The sequence below is a fragment of the Thermobia domestica genome, chromosome 13 (assembly GCF_964235325.1).
Source record: "Thermobia domestica chromosome 13, izTheDome1.hap1.1, whole genome shotgun sequence".
Classification (NCBI taxonomy): Eukaryota; Metazoa; Arthropoda; class Insecta; order Zygentoma; family Lepismatidae; genus Thermobia; species Thermobia domestica.
In genome coordinates this window covers 161,808,550-161,827,680 of record NC_137466.1, presented here as the reverse complement: position 1 = coordinate 161,827,680, position 19,131 = coordinate 161,808,550, and the positions used below count along the sequence as shown (strand labels likewise).

General features: G+C 36.7%; 1 protein-coding gene across 1 annotated transcript in view; it reads left to right on the top strand.

Moving 5' to 3' along the window:
- Nucleotides 1-714: 714 nt before the first annotated feature.
- LOC145668693 (formimidoyltransferase-cyclodeaminase-like) overlaps nucleotides 715-19,131 on the top strand; it is a 133,465-nt gene continuing 115,048 nt past the window's right edge. Inside the window, exon 1 of the mRNA XM_081736767.1 lies at nucleotides 715-912. Within this exon, the coding sequence (XP_081592893.1) occupies nucleotides 859-912 (54 nt within the window). The 5' untranslated portion in view covers nucleotides 715-858. The remainder of the gene's footprint in view (nucleotides 913-19,131) is intronic.

Genomic DNA, 19,131 nt, shown 5'->3' with positions numbered 1-19,131 from the left:
AATAATCTAGCCTTATCATATTTCATTTCTCAAAATCCTTTCACTGATGTATCAAATTACATACTATGCAATTTAATGTTTTGAATGCCCCTGGACCCATGATAGGAGACCTAGTGGTACAAACATACCACTATTTGATGCGCCTTCAACCTTTTCCTATCTTACTTTTTTTTTATGATGAGGATTGTAGACCACGAATACTTAGAATATTACAGATGATGAACTATTACAGATTTTGACTTTATTTATTTGAGATGTAGGTACGACTTTGTTTTTAGTGCGTTGTAACTTAACGAATATAAATTTATTCTTACTGTCAATCTTAGAGATGATGAATTTTATAAACGTGCGAGATGCGGGTCCATCCCAATTGAGCACATTTTTAAAAAAATAGTACCAAAAAATGTGCTTCATAAAATACAAAATTTTTTTAAAAAAAATGTGCTCTTGAAATTAGTAGACTAATTTGGGTGGGGCTAGCATCACATTTTCTCAACAAACTTTTAACACCAGCAGCTCCTGCACAGAATTGTGAGATATCCAAGAGCCGGGAAAAGAAAAAGTATACACATTCTTATCTGAAAACATGACAAGTGGTAAATAAGTAAGTCAACAACAACATTCAATATTGCACTACCAACACTGAAACACTAACAGACCACTTGGATACTGCTTTTGGTCTTCTGTAGATACCAAGCCCCTCAACAAGTAACCAATCAGGATAAAAGTTGTAATGACAAGAAATTCAAGGTTACACAACACACTCTGCTGGACGGGAGAAGAATCTACTCGTAGAGGCGCGGCTATCACATAGATTTTTCGTCTGCTACAAAACTTACAACAGCAGAAGAAACAGCTATGGAAAAGATAGTGGAATGTGTTCCGAATTTTTCAGAAGGGCGTAACAAAAAGGTAAAGTAACAAGTTATTTTTCATTTTGTAGTAAATTCATAGCATGTTTAAGTTATAATATATTAATGCAACGATTATTGCTAAAGTGTTGTTCTAAAACTACTAACAATTAGTTCTGAATTAAAATTCACCTCTGAAAGTATTCATAAAGTATCACTAACATAAAGTATCAAAACATTTACCACCTGTTATGTTTGTATAAAATTAAAATAGAAGGTTTAATATTGTTACATTAGTCTTCCCTGTGCTGTGTGCGTGTCGCTATGTGAACGAGTGAAGTAATATCGCAGATGTTATCTGTTGTATATCACGTGAGTATACTGTACGTCAGAAAAACGTCATATCAGGAAGTTGCTGCTGTAAAGCTCTTTTTTTTAATGCTTTTTAAAAATGATGTCAACTTTTTAAAGTGAAATCATCAAGGACTTCGCGTTAAAAGTTCAAGATCTTTTTATATGTAATAAGTTTGACAAGTGCAGCAGAAGGATCTAAATTTTTAGCGCTGGAGAGATCTTGAACTACACCCCCATGAAAAACAAAAATATTTACATGATGCTATTACCTTAACCAACCAGTGACGGCTTTTCAGAGAAGCTGCATTAGTAAAAATTAAACTTTTAATCGCTTTAACCAAAGGGAAAAGAACTTACATATTGTTCTAATTAGTATACAAGAAATAATACAGTAAAACCTGTCTTAAGCGGAATCGAGTGGGACTGGCAAAAATTTCCGTTAAAGTCAGGTTTCCGCTTAATGGAGGTAAATGTTGCCTTTAAAAAAATACATGCTTATAACGGACATACAGAGAAAATATTGTACGTACGTTGTACGTACCTTTTTTCAATTACAGTACTTCTTTTTTCTACGAATTAACACACAAAAAGTTTAAAATTAATACAAAATATGCTATGCATATGCTTTCTTTATTTTTCCCAGTAGTCAAGCAGAGTTTTCTTGATACATTGCTGCTTGGCTGCTCGACTTTCCGCACACACTTTAGCCTGAGAAATTACACTAAGTAAATCAGAGTAATTTTTTTTTCGCAAGGCAAATTGTTGCAGTTCCTTTAAACTTCTGAGAGCATCTTGACGTCTTTATTCTACACTCTTTTTCGAATTCGGTACCGTATTCGTCTTCTTCTTCCATCTCGTCTTCACCTTTCCGACTTTCCATATGATTCTTGATAAAGGTGAGGGGATTAAGGACAAATTGTGGGGGTGAATATGAGTAGTGGTTGGGGAAGGTCAACAATGCCCAGAAAGATTTAACAAAAGAACGACGAATTTATCACAGACATGTAATATATATATTTACCCTCTTATAGAATGTAATGTATATATTTACCCTCTTACAAAGTTCTAAACGCTGCAGTCTGGAACTCAGAATTTTCCGTTAAAGGTTTATTTTGCTTTCCGTTGTCCGCATAACGCAGTTTCCGCTTAATGAAGGGACTTTTACACGTTTTGCACTCTAAAATTCATGGGACCATGAAATATTTCCGTTTAAGACAGTTTTCCGTTTAATAAAGGGTCCGTTGAAGGCAGGTTTTACTGTATAAGGGTCGTGGTAGCTTAGTACGAGAGCGCAATAAATCTGGTTCGTGTGGTCACTGGTTCGATCCCAGTTCGTGCCAAGTAGTCTTTTGGAGAAAGAAAAACACTATGTGCTGATTTTTTTCGTGGTTCTTTTCTTTCCTACAACATTCTTCAATCCACCATTTATCATCATTATAGTCTCTCTCTCAGCCTCCGTGCATATCGTGGGACTTTAAACTGTTTTTTGAAAGAATTAGTAGATTAGACAATTTCCTCCCTTATTTTCAAGAGATTAAAGTTTAATACTTTTCTATGTGACTTCCTTCAAGAGGCGCCACTGAATGTGGCCTCCTGCTGAAAAAAAAAGCACAACTATAGATATGTCTACATTCCTGTGGTTGAATCAAGAGTAGGACCCATAAAATGCTTCGTGTGGAGTAATGTGCTGGATGAGCAAAAATGATGAAAAACGACTGAAAGCTTTCGAAATGTGTGAGTGGAGAAGAATGAAGAAAATTAGCTGAGTCGAGCAGAAAACGAATGAAAGAGTGTTAGAAATGGTGGGGGAGAAAAGAACAATTTTGGGTGTTATTAAGAAAGGAAGAGAAACTGTTTGGGACATTGGCTAAGAAGAAACAGTATCATGAGGGACATTTTAGAGGGTATGGTGGCAGGAGAGAGAGAGAGGGGGGGCGAAGGAGACTACAATTAATGGACAATACCAAAACATAGAAATCGTACGTGAAGACGAAGAGGTTAGTGGAAGATCGTGGAGAATGAAAGCTTCTCAGTTGCAGCAAGTGACCTGCCAATAATGCTAGAATATCTATGATGATGATGATGATATTCCTATGGAGATGCAAATGACGGTTAGTCAAAAGTGTGAGTGTAGGGATAGTTTTGGAAACTATCTAGGGCGTTGGTCACGACCTAATACTTGGCTCGACCGTTGAGATTATAATCACAAGTGACAATCCTATGCAGGAAACCTTCTTGGTTATTTAATAGGCCTACGTTCAGAGAATTGTATACCTCCAGATGACGATTCTTAATGGTCGGTGTCAGTAACTTGAGTGACATTCATGAGTTCAATTTTTTTCATCTTACCGATTTCTTCATCAACAACAGTCGTATGATGTATGCAACTCGTCCTCAATTACTCACTGCCTTTGAATATGTGATCCCGGGTTTGATTCCTGGCGTGAGTGCCTTGAAATTTGAATGCATTATAGCGGTTTGGATTTCATTTTAAAACAGTGGTTCTCAACCTAATTCCTATCACGACCCCCATTTTATCACATCCTATTGCCAGCGACCTCCTTATAATTTCTGGTTTGTAATAAGTTTGTATGGGAGTTTTAATATACCTATTGCGGAGAGCTCGCGATATCCATCTATTTCTATAATAGTAGAATCCATTTCTTGTATACAGTGGACACAGTACGGTAACTTCCCTAAAAGCGAATGGATTAAAACGAAATTTGATAAGTTCATTCATATTACAAATATCGAGTCCGATCCACCTTTCTTGTTTCTAAATGGAGGCCGTGTGAAAATCTTAAAATTTCATAATTCCATTTATTTTGAGTCACATGATAAAAAATAAAGTAATTTCCACTTTTTGTTAAAAAGCATGGACAGTTGTTTAAAAAGTTATCGATTATTTTAATTTTCAATAGAGCGCCACTCTCAGTTCCCTCATATTGTTGTGAATTTGGTACATTGTTGTGTATGCATTCAGTATCACCAAAAACTGTAAAAAAAACAAATTGTTTACATTTAAAATTTAGGAAACAAATAAAACCCCCACACCAAAAATATACCTTCATTGGGGCTAGCTTATTGAAAAAAAAAAGACTATTTGCACACACATATATGTGTACAATTCTGCAAAGAAAACAAAGGATCCTAAACAAAAGCAATCCCTTTTATTGCCGACATAATAACTTGTCCATTGTTGATTTGTCAACAAACACAACACAGCTATTGCGGATTAGTGTTTCAAATGCACCGCCCGCTGGAGTCACTCTTCTCTCGGAGCGAGAGGAGTGACTCCAGCGGGCGGTGTTCAAATGTTAATTGTATTTCATTATGCAGGTTTAGTTGCATTTGTATTTTTCTGTTTTTTCAATATGCACATTAGTTTCATATGGTACCTCTTTCATTTAAATTGATTTAAAAAAAAAAAAAACTGCACCTGCTGAAAATGTTTAGTAGGCTAGATCTATTTTTTGTTGTTCTTAACAGCATTTATAAAAATATAAATATGCTATCAGAACAAAATTCAAAATTATATTTAAAATATTTTCCTGTATTAGATTCAAATTACATTTATCTCTTCCGCTTATCTTTGTGCCCCCATGAAAGCCTCTCGCGATCGCCTAGGGGTCGTGACCTCCAGGTTGAGAAAGCCTGCCGTAAAATTAGAGATGCAAGGGACGAAAAAAAACGGCTCTTTTTTAAAAAATCGGTTTTTTCTGCTTCGCTTTTTTGCTTGGGAAATTTTGGGCTTTTTCCAATATTTTGATTTAAATTGATAAAGCAGACTTTGTTTCGCTTCTCTACAGCACAAAAACTCATTTAATTAGTGGTTGATGTAGGTAATAATATAAAACCTAAAATAAACCATGAATTTCGAAAAGATTTTTTTAAAATTCTTAACAAACACCGTATTTACATTATGAATTCCTAAGGATTAACCAATAGATGTAATAATTTTTTAACCTCTTATACACAAAAGTAAGTGCTTTTATTTTTTTTTAAATGATACACAAATAACTAGCAAAATTGTATGTAGTATTTTTACTTCAAAATATCACACACACTTTTTTTGAAACAAATAAAACATGAGAGAAATACATTTATATGATAATCTTAAAGGCTGCACATCAAGAGCTTGGTTTCGGGTGGTTCTACACATTCTTGAAACTTTTAAGTTTTAACTTTTTTACATTGTATGGATATTTCGAACAAATGTTTCATTCATTGATCACATACGTAATAATCTGTTACCACCTATCAGGTGCTTCGGATCTGCAAAATCGGTAAAATTCCGAATTCTATAATGCACTGACTGTTCCTTAAGCTTGTTTAGAATCAGGCAAGTACCGAATTTTGTGTTCATGGATCATATGCGTAATAGACCGTTCAACTGATCGTGTGGTTTCCTAGGCTTATAACCACCATCACGGTTTACCCAGTCCTGAAGGTTTCTGAATTTTTAACGACAGGAATTCAACTTTTTTGTTAAAAAATAAAATAAAAAACTATGGAATACATTTAAGAAGAGTGGAAAGAATCAATCACTGTTTCAATTCACAAGAAAGGCGACAAAACTTATTGTAATAATTAGCGAGGCATTTCTCTTAACATTATATTAACAAGATTGATTCTATACGCAGATGAAATTATTGGAGATTTAGACGAAATGGATCAACTATCGACCAGATATTTACTATTCGATAAATACTCGAAAAGAAATGGGAATATATTACCCAGTACATCAGCTGTTTATTGATTTTAAAAAGGTTTACGACTCGGATAGGAGGGAAGTATTGTACAATTCTTACAGAATTCGGAATACCGAAAAAGCTAGTTAGATTCATTAAAATGTGTTTAAATAAATCCCAGAGTAAAGTCCGAATAGAAAAATTCTTATCAATGAGCTTCAACGTCGAGAATGGTCTGAATCAAGGAGATGCGTTATCGCCATTATTATTCAGCATTGTTCCGGAGTACGCTATAAGGAAAATTAAAAGATAGCAACCAGGCCCTAGATATGAACGGTATTCACCAGGTTATGGCGTATGCTGATGTAAATTTAATAGGGGATGATACGAGAACAATAGAAAGAAATGCATAGGCCTTACTAAACGCTTGCTGCGACATTGGTTTAGAAGTAAATGCAGAGAAAACTAAATACTGTACATAGAAGTTCACCGGGATCGTAAAACGGCAAATTGTGGATGCGTTAAAATATCGATTAATACTTTCGACAAAGTGGATACTTTCAAATATCTAGGATCAATATTACCAGACCAAAATCATATCTACAAAGAAATTAAATGTCGACTGAAATCAGGAAGTTCGTGTTATTATTCAGTTCAAAATATTTTGTCGTCGCGAATTTTGTCGAGGAATTTAAAGCTTAAAATATATAAAACGATAATCATGTCTGTTGTGTTTTATGGTTGTGAAACATGGTCGCTTAAGATGAGGGAAGAACGCAGACTGAAAGTATTTGAAAATAAAATCCTGAGATGAATATTCGGACACAAGAGGAACGGGAATGGGGGAAACTTCATAACGAAAAACTGCAGAATGTGTATGGTTTACTAAACATCGTTACGGTCATCAAGTCTAGGAGGCTCAGGTGGGCAGATCATGCAGCCAGAATGGAAGAAGGTAGGAACTCTTTCAAAGTTTTAACTGGAAATCCAATCGGAAAATGTCCATTAGGAAAACCTAGGGGCAGATGGGAGGAGAATATTAAGATGGATCTCGCGAAAATAGGAATACAAAGTAGAAACTGGATCCAGTTGGCTAAGGATAAAAGTTAGTGGAGAGCTTTTGTGAACGCGGCATTGAACCTTATGCAGGTGTCCAAGGACTTTTGACTCACCCTGTATTTAAGTTAAGCGCAACTGCACAACAACGATGAGTGAGTGGTTAGTTTTTGCACTTCTATCGAGAAGTCTGGGATTCAACCCCGAATTCGAGCATTTTGACAAAAGTTTTTCTTAATTCCATCTGTGAATGTAGAGATAGTGCATGTACTGTGAATCCTGGCCGACTTCCTTTATCGCTTTTAAATCGTTGTTATTACTAATTACCAGCAGTGACGGATTTGCGAATTGGGTTAAGGTGGGGATGTCTTACAGATCGAAGCCTGTACCCCGAAATTACGGAATTTCTAGAACAATAGAAATATTTGTTATGCCTTTACTCAAACTTGAAGCTCTCCTCAAACAAAAATTAGGTATTTTTAGAAAAACTAAACATTAATATGGAAAAACCCTCTCAAAATATTTTTTCTAAATCCGCCACTGATTATCAGTATAAAATGTATCCGGAAGATTATTGCTGAATACAAACAAAACGAAATATTGGTTATGCCTATACTCATAAACTTCAAGCTCCTCCCAAATAAAAATTAGGAAATCTTAGAAAAAACAAACATTAAGCAGGGAAAAGGATAGGAATGGCGAAAGAAGCCTTTAAAAGAAAGAAAAGTCTGTTTTGTGGGACCTTGAACAAAGAGTTGAGAAAAAGACTCATAAAATGCTTCGTGTGGAGTGTTGTACTGTATGGGGCGGAAACGTGGACATTACGTAAAGGTGATGAAAATCGACTTGAAGCCTTCGAAATGTGGGTGTGGAGAAGAATGGAAAGAATTAGTTGGGTCGAGCGGAAAACGAATGAGAGAGTGTTAGAAATGGTGGGTGAGAAAAGAACACTTTTAGATATTATTAGGAAGAGGAAGAGAAACTGGTTGGGACATTGCCTAAGAAGAGATTGTATCATGAGGGACGTCCTAGAGGGTATGGTGGCGGGAAAGAGAGGGAGGGGGCGAAGGAGACTACAATTAATGGATGATATTAAAACAGAAAGATCATACGCGAAGACGAAAAGGTTAGCGGAGGACCGTGGAGCATGGAAGCTTCTCAGCTGCGGCAAGTGACCTGCCAATAAAGGCAGAATACTTATGATGATGATGATGATGATATTCACACTATATATTTTGCGCTGTTGTATTGTACTGCATTCAAAACTGTATTGCATTCTTCTTCACAATACATACGTATATATACACAAATTATATTATAATTTTATACTCAAATAATAAACTAGTAAACTCATAATCTACATTTTAAAAGCACAAAGCACCAATGTTCCCAAATAGGAACATGACGTATGTCATACATGCAAAACGGTTTTTGTAAATAAAAGCACATGAAACTCTAAATTAACTTCAATTTAAAAGAAAACAATGAAACTTTTATTAGACATTTACTTCCTTCTTAATTCGGCAGGTAAACGGTTAATACTAGCTGAAATGACAGGTCTTCGTACGGGACGGAATGCGATAATGGAAAACACGTATTTGAAAGGTATACTTGTATTCCTTCCGCCTCCCCTTTAGGATGAGCATTTTCATCGAAGTGAAATGATACAACCCAGATCGCCTCAAGTAGGGATGACAGACATCCCGGTTTTCAGTGAAAGAATTAACTGTCCCGATAAAGGCTTTCGGGATTGAAAAAAAAAACAACCTCCATGAACTAGAATGTCTCGCCTAAAAACGGAAGGTTTGCGGAAGATTTATGTAGCCAATTAGTTTTACTGAACAAACAACAGGGAGTTCGAAATCACATCCATTCTTTCGTCCTATGGGTTGTTTAGCTTCCAGACGGGGCGAAAAGGATTGAAAAAAAAATAAATAAGAGGAGACATATGTTATGTGAATAATTTCTTGAATATTATTTTTAATAATAGAAAAGTATTTTTCCCTGTCGTTGGGTTTAACGACTATTTTACACTTTAATCGGCAGCGTAGAACTGCTTTAATATCAGCAATGGCGATACTGCTCTAAGTCGCTGCATGCTAACCGCATTTAAACTGTTTATTTTGTCCTGTCTGCCGTCTTCTTAGGCATAATTTCTTCTGTAGGGATAAATATTTCTAAAGATGCTGTGGACGCATTCAATAATTTCGGATTTTATTTTTTCCTTTATCTGATAAAATTTTCAGGCTAAAATTTCGTAACAACTTACTCCAGCATAAGAAGTGGCAGTTAAACACGTAAAGATGTGTGTCTTGTTTAATTTTGATACTGGATTTTGTTTTCTACGAAACTTTTGGAGAGGCTGCTTAAGTCTTTCAAGAGATTTAGTTATTGTTTATTGTTCTGAGTTTAGCGTAAATGTATTTTTTCTTGCTAAATGCTAACTTTGTATTGCTTTTAGGACAATGTTTCTGACTCAGCTGATGCTGCAAAAAGAGAATAGTATCTCTTCAATAATAAATAGGAGGGTGTCGTAAATGATTCCATGTCAGAAGGGCCCGGACAAAAGGGCGAGGACAGAAAGGCCCGAGTCAAAACGGCCCACGTCAAAAGGGCCCGGGTCAAAAGGGCCCCGCGTCAAAAGGGCCCCGGTCAAAAGGGCCCCGCGTCAAAAGGGCCCGGGTCAAAAGGGCCCCACGTCAAAAGGGCCCCGCGTCAAAAGGGCCCGGGTCAAAAGGGCCCCGCGTCAAAAGAGCCCGGGTCAAAAGGGCCCCGCGTCAAAAGGGCCCGGGTCAAAAGGGCCCGTGTCAAAAGGGCTTCGCGTCAAAAGGGCCCGGGTCAAAAGGGCCCCGGTCATAAGGGCCCCACGTCAAAAGGGCCCCGCGTCAAAAGGGCCCGGGTCAAAAGGGCCCCGCGTCAAAAGAGCCCGGGTCAAAAGGGCCCCGCGTCAAAAGGGCCTTGCGTCAAAACTGCCCGGGTGAAAAGGGCCCTGCGACAAAAGGGCCCGGGTCAAAAGGGCACCGCAACAAAAGGGCCTGAGTCTAAAGGGCCTCTCCCTCAAAACGGCCCCGCGAGAAAAGGGTCCGAGTCAAAAGAGCCTCATGTCAAAAGGGTCCCGCGAAAAAGGGCTTGAGTGGAAAGAGCCCGGGTAGAAATAGTTCCACGGCCAGAAAGCCTGAAATCAAAACAGAAGTGGAAATCAAAGATGCACGAGTGGATAGTGCCACCTTAGTAAGTAGAAGTGATTGTCTAATAGAAGGGAGAATATCAGTGGTTATTAGAGACAGAAAGGAAACTTGAATGGTGATCTTAATTTTGTTTGGTTGCTGTTTGTTCTGCAACAATCCCTATCGCTTAAGTCGTTTCTCGATGAAAGTTTGCTTTCAACCGCGTCTCTCTGAGTTTGTAGACGTGGAAGACCCGGGTTCGATTCCCGGCGGGATCTCATGTGGTTCGAATTCCACGTTAATCAGTAGGTCCACATCTCATACAGCCTCGCTGCTGAAAGGGATGCTAAAGTGAAAATCATATCATATCATATCTCTAAGTTTGTAGACCTAGCCCAATCAGACTATCTATTAATGACTGTTCCCTTAGTTCTAAAATTCAATTTCTGCCCCTGAATCAAAGTAGAAAAATACGTATTATATGAATAATATTATCTTGAAAACGTTTCTTTAATTTTGGTGTAAGAACATACATGTGGATCTCCATACAGGGTTAGTCAAAAGTATTGGGACAGAACAATAATAACGACACGCGTGGACGGGGGAAAATCAAATGTTGCAATTGGTGTTATTGCAAAAACTGCATTGGCTTGGAGTGTGTTCACCGTGGAAGCCATTTTGAATTACACTATATTGCGGATCGTCAATTTTTTAATGGAAAAGGCTATGATCTTACACTTCAGTTTAGGCTTTATATTTCCACAAATGTGAAGGTGAACTCATTTTTGACACATTACCATTTGTTTATGAGACAGGGTGACATATGTATCTAATAGAAAAAAAAGTATCATGAGAGGGCAGTAACAAAGAGACAAATGGACAAAGGAAAAGTAAATGTTACAGGTTGGTATTGGTGTTAAAACTGCGTTAAATGATCATGGCACCCAACTTGAATTCCGCATATTATATACCATAAAATATTTTCAAATAGACAAAGGTACTTGTGTCATATAAATTTAGGCTAGAATCTGGCTACAAACGATAATCTGAATTAGGGATGCGCACGAGACAAGATTTGAGGCTGTCTCGTCTCAAAAATGTACTGTAAATGTGATGTCTCGACTCGAAAAATGTGCATTTTTCTATTGGAAGAGCTGTCTCGACTCGGATATTCTCAGGAAAATTCTGTCTCGACTCGTCTCTTGCGCATTCCTTACTGAGTCGACTTTTGACCGATCTCTATTCATTTACGCGATAGTGTGTGCTAAGTTTGACATTTGTTTCTAGTAGAAGAAAGTATTTAGACAGGTAACTAATAAATAGTACTTCATTGTGTTCTTAACGTTTCTGTTCGTTTGCTTACGTTTGTAAAATATTGAGAAGTTACCACGTATGTATAACATATTTTAATAGTAAGTATATTTGTTATTAATTGTTACTTTACGACTATAAATCAATAGAATGCTTTAATGTGCAGTTTCGAATATTTGGTAGAGCTCAACAACGTCGTTCAAATAGTAGTGGGTGATAACGATGTTTCTTCTGGTCAGTGTGTTGTACCATGCAGAGTTAATACGGGAAGGATATAATGGTAGAATTGCTAGAAAGAAACCATGTATACCCAAATTAAGAAATATAAGATACTTAAATTTTCCAGAGCTTTTGAAAATAAACTCAAAAACTGGTGGGAATGTTTTTTTCGGCGAATTTAAGTTAAACCTGCATGAATATGATGGTAGAATAATAGTGTTTTGACAAGTAAATACAGAAATAAATGTCAAGAACTTCCAGCCTGCTTTAAAATACAGAAGAAATATATATCTTAACGTTCTTAGAAGGACTTCTAATTTTATCAAGATATTGATCCCAAACAAAGTATATGTTGTAAAGAAAAGATTGCTTTAAAACTGCCCAAAAGTTCGCTAAACCCCACCACACAGTACCGGCTTTAATCCCATTGAGAATCTTTGGAGCGAATTGCAACGTAAGGTCAATATATACGAGTTACGGTGAAAGAAGGTTTGAGAAAAGCATTACATACAGATTGGAACAATATTTCCCCACACTACACCAAGAAAATTGTAACAACGATGCAGAAATGCTTAAGGAAAGTTATAAATCATTGTGTGTTTGCTATTAAATACTAACTGTATTAACTTGGAGGAATAAAATAATTTTAGAGGACATTTTATAGTAGTTTTTTAATAATATCTGAATATTTATGTGATCAACAGTGTCCACATCCCCATTCAATGTTGTTTTTACAACAGCACACACTTGCAACATTTGCTTTTCCTCCTCCACATTATTATTTTATTGTCCTGATACTTTTGTCTACTACACACTAATGTCAAACATAGCACACTTTCCTCGTAAAAGAATGAGGATTGGTAAAGAATGAATCATATTCTCGTTTGTAGGAAAATTCAATCCTAAATTGATGTGCTAAACATACTCCTTTCCATTTAAAAATATTATGTGATATCCAATATGGCGAATCTAGGATGGCTGTCATTATGTCCACGCCCTCACTCAGTGTAGTTTTCGCATCAACCTGCAACCTTTTACTTTTCTACGTCTACGTGTCTCTTTGCCTGTCCAGATACTTTGGTCTACTAGATACAAATGTCAAACGTAGCACCCTATCTCGCAAACGAATGAAGATAAATTTTAAAAAATGAGTTCTTCTTCTCATCCGTGGGAACATTCTAGCCTAAATTGATGTGTCAAACCCACCTCTTTCCATTCAAAAGATATTGAGTGATATCAAATATCGCAGAATCCACCATCTGCAATATTTACTTTACCTCCGTCCACGCGTGTCGTTATTACTGGTCTGTCGTAACATTTTTACTAACCCTATATTTTTTCCACATGTATGTTCTTTCAACACAAATAAACAGGTATGTCCACGTAATATTTTTCATCTAATAAGTATTTTTATACTTCTGAAGTTTTGCAGGCTATATCTCAGATTTCTTGACATGGGGCCTTTTTGTTAGGGGAACCTTTTGACCAGGGTCCTTTTGACTCAGGCCCTTATGACTGGAGCCCTTTTGACTAAGGCCTTTCTGTCCTCGCCCTTTTGTTCGGGCCCTTCTGACGTGACACCGGTTATAGGATAGGAAGAGATCATATACAGAGGTACAACAGTTATTTAATGCTACATTTTCCGACCATAACCCAATTTCGAAGTCAACTGCCTAAGAGACCATTAAATGTTTTGCAGAAAGGTACCGCATGCGATCAGGAAGGCCGAAACAATGTAGCAATTTGGCAGTTTCTTTTAATTTACAATCTTTTGTGGAAATTCCGCATTCATTGATAACCAGAGTTGCTAACAAGCTAGGTGTTTCCCAGAGTTCAGCGCAATGAATTTTTGTACACTATGCTCTTTATGTAAAGTCATTCTGAAGTATGATTAGTACCATACTAAAGAGTTCGATTAACATATGTTAATTGCAGTAGTCAAACCTTTAGTATGACGCTAATCATACGTCAAAACGACTCTGCATAAGGCGGTATAAATTGAAACCCTAGGAGAATGCGTTTAATGCATGAAATAACGGAAGACGACTTTGATCACCGCATTGAGTTTTGCGAAGTAATGATATGAAATATCGATGACAGCAATATTGTCGTAAATGACATGGTATTCTCTGGTAACTTTCAGACTGTCAGTTTAACGTCCCACATTATGCCCTTTAGGATGACGATGATTAAAGCAAGTGAATGATGATGAAAGAACGGGTGAAATCAAAAGGAAACGAGGGTACCCCGGGAAAACTCACCTATACAATATTGTCCACCACAACCTTACTTGGTCGGGAATCGAACCAGTAGTCCTACACACCAGAGCTAAGCGTTCTACCACTGAACCACCGTGCCCCTTCCTCCGGTATTCTTTGATGAAGTGATATTTACCTTATATGGTCTGGTGAACCGAAAAAATTATCACTATTGGAGCGATGAAAACCCACATTGATGGGATGTTATTTCGAAGAACAGAAGTGCAGAAGCTACTGACAGAAATAAACTACATTCTTAATTAGAAATATTACGAATGATATAAGAGATATGTTAAATTAAAAGTAGGAATGCAAAATATTTTTTGAATACGAACTGTGGTTTAATTAGGAATACAGCTGGTAAATAATAATATTGGACTACAAAGGTATTCAGAAGTCTTGCTAGAGAAAATATAAATACATTGAGATTATTATTATTATTATTATTATTATTATTATTATTATTATTATTATTATTATTATTATTATTATTATCGAATTGAAAATTCAATGGTGTATCTAAAATCAGGTAAAAGATCAGAAAAAGTACGTGTAGCCAACAAGCGGTAAGAAATGTGTGAAGTATTAAGGGCTTGCATTGAGGGTGCCAGGTAAACATGATTGGGAGCCACTGATATACGATATTGCATTGAGGACGACCCCTTCTGTACACGTCGTTCTTTGTCTAGGCCTTACTGACATGGAATCAAATAAAAAATAATGAAACAAGTATATTATAAACAAAAAACTATTATATATATTTTCTCCACTAAATCTCATCAAATTATATATATAGATATATATAATATTAACAACTTGACTTCGGTGAACATTACATTATTCTTATTATATATTAACGGTGCTAACCTAACACGAAGCCTTATAATAGGGATTTAAAAACAGCTGAAAGACAAATGACAAACATTACAAACAAATAGCATTTGTTTGTATTTTCTGTTGCATCTGATCAGATTTTATACGTATATAATTATTTTACATTACAGTATATTTTTTGAACAACTTGACTTTGATTAACATTACACTATGATCATTATATTTTAGAAGTACCAATCTTGCATAAAGCCTTACAGTAAGATAAAAAGAGTGAAAAAAGATATTACTAACAAAAAGTATTTTTGAGATAAACATATTACATTTATTATATTTGAAAAGTACTTACTTAACATGAATCCTTAGAAAAAAAATCTTCATATCTTGTCGATTAAATTGGGTCTAAAAGGGCCAGTGTCACTTGTTGGCAAAAAAAAAATGAGATGTTCGTCAAATTTTAACGCCTATAAATGGATATTTTCTTTTGCAAGAAAAGCAAATGTTAATATGAATAGTATATATACTCCAAACTACTTTGTGTTGACATTAGCCCTTTTAGTCCCAAGTCGCAGATATATAAAGTATGTGAACTTACATTGAAAAATTCTGGCTACTTTAATGTTTTGAAATTCTTCCAACTTATATTGGACATAAGTTTATTATCATTTTTGCTTAACTTTCCAAATGCCAAATACGATTGACATTTGTCTCAAACTGCTTGCGTGGATTGCAAATTAAAATTGTGAACCAAGCCACGAAGATATTTCTCTAAAAGTCTTTGAGTATACTCCTGTACAATTGTACGTACTCGACTTGCAGTTACTCTGTATTTTTTTCTGCCGGTGGTCAATACTTGTCTAGCAACTTCTATTAATTTGATCAACAGAGTGCTCCTTTAACCGTGTATATTCGACGATAACCGTTTACGATAAGATAAAATTCGTTGCGCCATATAATTTTATGATAAAATTACGCGCATCTCTTTACTTTATTTCATAGTTCTATCATATTCACTTTTTAATATTCGGCGACAGTTGCCATCGAAATTCATAGTTATACGCAAAATAATAATAATAATAATAATAATAATAATAATAATAATAATAATAATATAATAAATAATAATAATAATAATAATAATAATAATAATAATAATAATAACAGAATTACAATATCAATTACATAAACAATACCTTCGAATAAAGAAAAAAATAACTGTCACGCTGGGATTCGAACCCGAGTCACTGAAATGGCAGTTCTCTGCTTTCACACTTGATACAAAGATAATAAAGTAAACTAGTAGCTATGTTACATAAACATAGCACACACTATTTCTACACGTGTTGATGCAATTCAAAGAATGCGAAAATAATGTCTGCCGGCTTTTCTTCTTTAGAAATTAGAAGTCACGGTGAGGAAGAATTGCAGTAATATAAATCGGGACCAGTTAAAAACAATGAGGTAGCCTCATCTTGAAGAACGCTTCGCGATATTTTCCTCATTGACGAAGGTCTATATCACTTGTTTTTGAGTTAAAGAAGGAAACCTCGAGTAAGTCATTGTGACATTCATAAGGAACACCTCCTTATACGAGTATTAGTACGGGTATTTTGTGTATAGTCTTACATGCAATGCTTTTAACTAGTTAATAGTTTAGGCGGAAGATGAAGTGACGAGGTGGGTAAGTTTTTAACGCATTGAACTTATATTCGGCGGACCCGCGTTCAAATCCCGGTCATTTTCTAACTTTTTCAAATGTTTCAATTTCAATTTCAATACATACTCAGTGTGACAACCAAGATTTTCTCTCCTCCAGAAAGAAAAAAAAATATTGGAATGAGGAGAATTGGAGAAGGTCTCTCAATGAAGGCAATCATTTACTAACTTATTTCCAGCAGTTGCTCTAGATTTGATATTTTCGTCTACTTTCAAGCATTTTCTGATTTATGTGTGATCAGTGCTTTTATTTCTTTGAATATACAGTATATAGTGAAATAATACATTACATACACAACAATATTGAGATTAACATATGATGTTCATTGGACAACACGCTCTAAACCAGAGAGGTTCATCTCAGAATGGAGAAATGTTTCGTGCGTCATCTACTCACAATTTTACTTGCATAAAGACTGGATTCAGTGCTACCAACTGTTGTCAGTGCCGAGAAAAGTTACGTGTAAATTGGGTTGCATCTGTCCAGGCGTTCTATCAACTGCAAATTACCTGGACCCCAAGTTATGGAATTAGAGCACTTAGGGTGGAGAGACTTTTGTTGTTGGGTGTACATAGATTTTCCTAACACGAGTAACACAATCTGCTATTGATCTAAATTATTCCAAGTATTTTTTCCTCTTTCTCTTTCTTTCCTTCTTTCCTTTTATTTCTTACTCCCGAATTTTGCGCCACCTTACTTCGGCAGCCAGGGTCGTTGCCCCGCTCACCCGCACCATGACACGGCACTGATCAATACCTACCTCCAACACTTTTCTCTGTTCACATGAATCGTAACTGGGCTGTTGTAATAACTTTGACTAACACTGTATACAGATATACATGTACGTTCATTCAACACAAAGCAGGTGGTGTCCACTGAATACTTTTAATCTAATAAAACGCTATATCTCAGGCTTTTTTGATGTGAGGCCCTTTGATCGCGGGGTCCTTTTGACTCGGGGCCCCTTTTGGCTCAGGGCCTTTTTGACTCGCGCCCTTTTGACGGGGACCCTTTTGACCCGGCATCTTTGGACGCAGGGCCCTTTTGACTCGGGCCCCTATGACCGGGGCCCTTTTGACCCGGGCCCTTTTGACTCGGGCCCTTATGACCGGGGCCCTTTTGACGCGGTGCCGTTTTGACTCAGGCCCTTATAACCGGGGCCCTTCTGACGCGGGGCCCTTTTGACTCGGACCCTTATGACCGGGGCCCTTTTGACTCGGGCCCTTTTGTCGCGGGGCCCTTTTGACCCGGGCCCTTTTGATGCGGGGCCCTTTTGACGTGGGGCCCTTATGACCGGGGCCCTTTTGACGTGGGGCCCTTTTGACTCGGGCCCTTATGACCGGGGCCCTTTTGACGTGGGGCCGTTTTGACTCGGGCCTTTTTGTCCTCGCCCTTTTGTCCGGGCCCTTCTGACGTGACACCGTCGTAAATAGAGCAATATTTAGGACCTGTTAAACACAACAAATCGGAATTCGGAATAAGGGACCCCAGGCCGTTCTTCTTATATTATCGTTTTTTCATTCTTTATACAGCCCTTGTAGGATTTCATTTGTGTTAACTATGTAAAGTATGAACTGGAAAATTGTGAGTAGTAAGCGGGGAAAGACAGGCAATTAATTGACTCTGAATAGTGTGAGGGTGGCGTCCCGGTTTTTCGTTTAGAAAATCTGGCAACCCTAGCCTCAAGTGCTATAACTTTGTTCCATTTGAAACTGCAGCTATTATTCTTTATGAAAAATTCAAATAAATTCCTTAGTTCTCCACGTAAGAGCGCATTTTATACAAAGTGTAATGATGAAAATTCAGATTAATTTAACTGTTACGTCAAAAATAAATAAATAAATGGTTCAACACTTCAGTAATTTTATGAAAATAAATAAAATTTCAAAATCAAAATATAGAAATTGTCTCCTTCTTCTTGTTAGAAGCGGAATTTTCGAAAACACTGGAAGAGGTGTCCATTTTTTTTTAAATGAGGATTTTTTATTTCGAGTTACATCTCACTAACTTGAGGGGCTTTAATGTTCACTATTTTTGGCATAAGTTTTAAACTCCTTTTCAACCAATAGGAGGCAAATTTTAATCATAGTGACAATCACATTACTTTTTTCCTTTAAGTAGTAATTCCAGGTAGAAAATGTTCCAAAATTCATTTCAAGCAAGTCAACGATGTGTTGTTATTTGTTGAAGCTTAGCGTTCCTTTTCAGCACCAAGGCTAAGTGAGACATGGACATACACTTTAAGATGGAATCCAAGCACTAGAATTAATTCAAATGTCAATACCCTCTCACTGAGAATTGAACCCGGGATTCTGTACACCATAGGCGCGTGTCACTCTTGGGAACGTCGTCCCGTGTTCAATTCCCGGTGGGAGAACATATTGAACGCATTGCGGTGCTTCGGAATCCACCTTAAACTGCAGGTTTTAATATCATATAACCTTGCTGCTGTATCATCATCATCATCATAGGTATTCTGCCATTATTGGAAGGTCACTTGCTGCTACCGAGATGCTTCCATGCTGCATGGTCTTCAGCTAACCTCTTCGTTTTCACGTACGATTTCTCTGTTTTGATATCGTTTATTAATTATAGTCACCATCGCCACCTCTCTCTCTTTCCAGCCACTATACCCTCTAGTACATTCCTCATCATACAGTTTCTTCTTAGGTAATG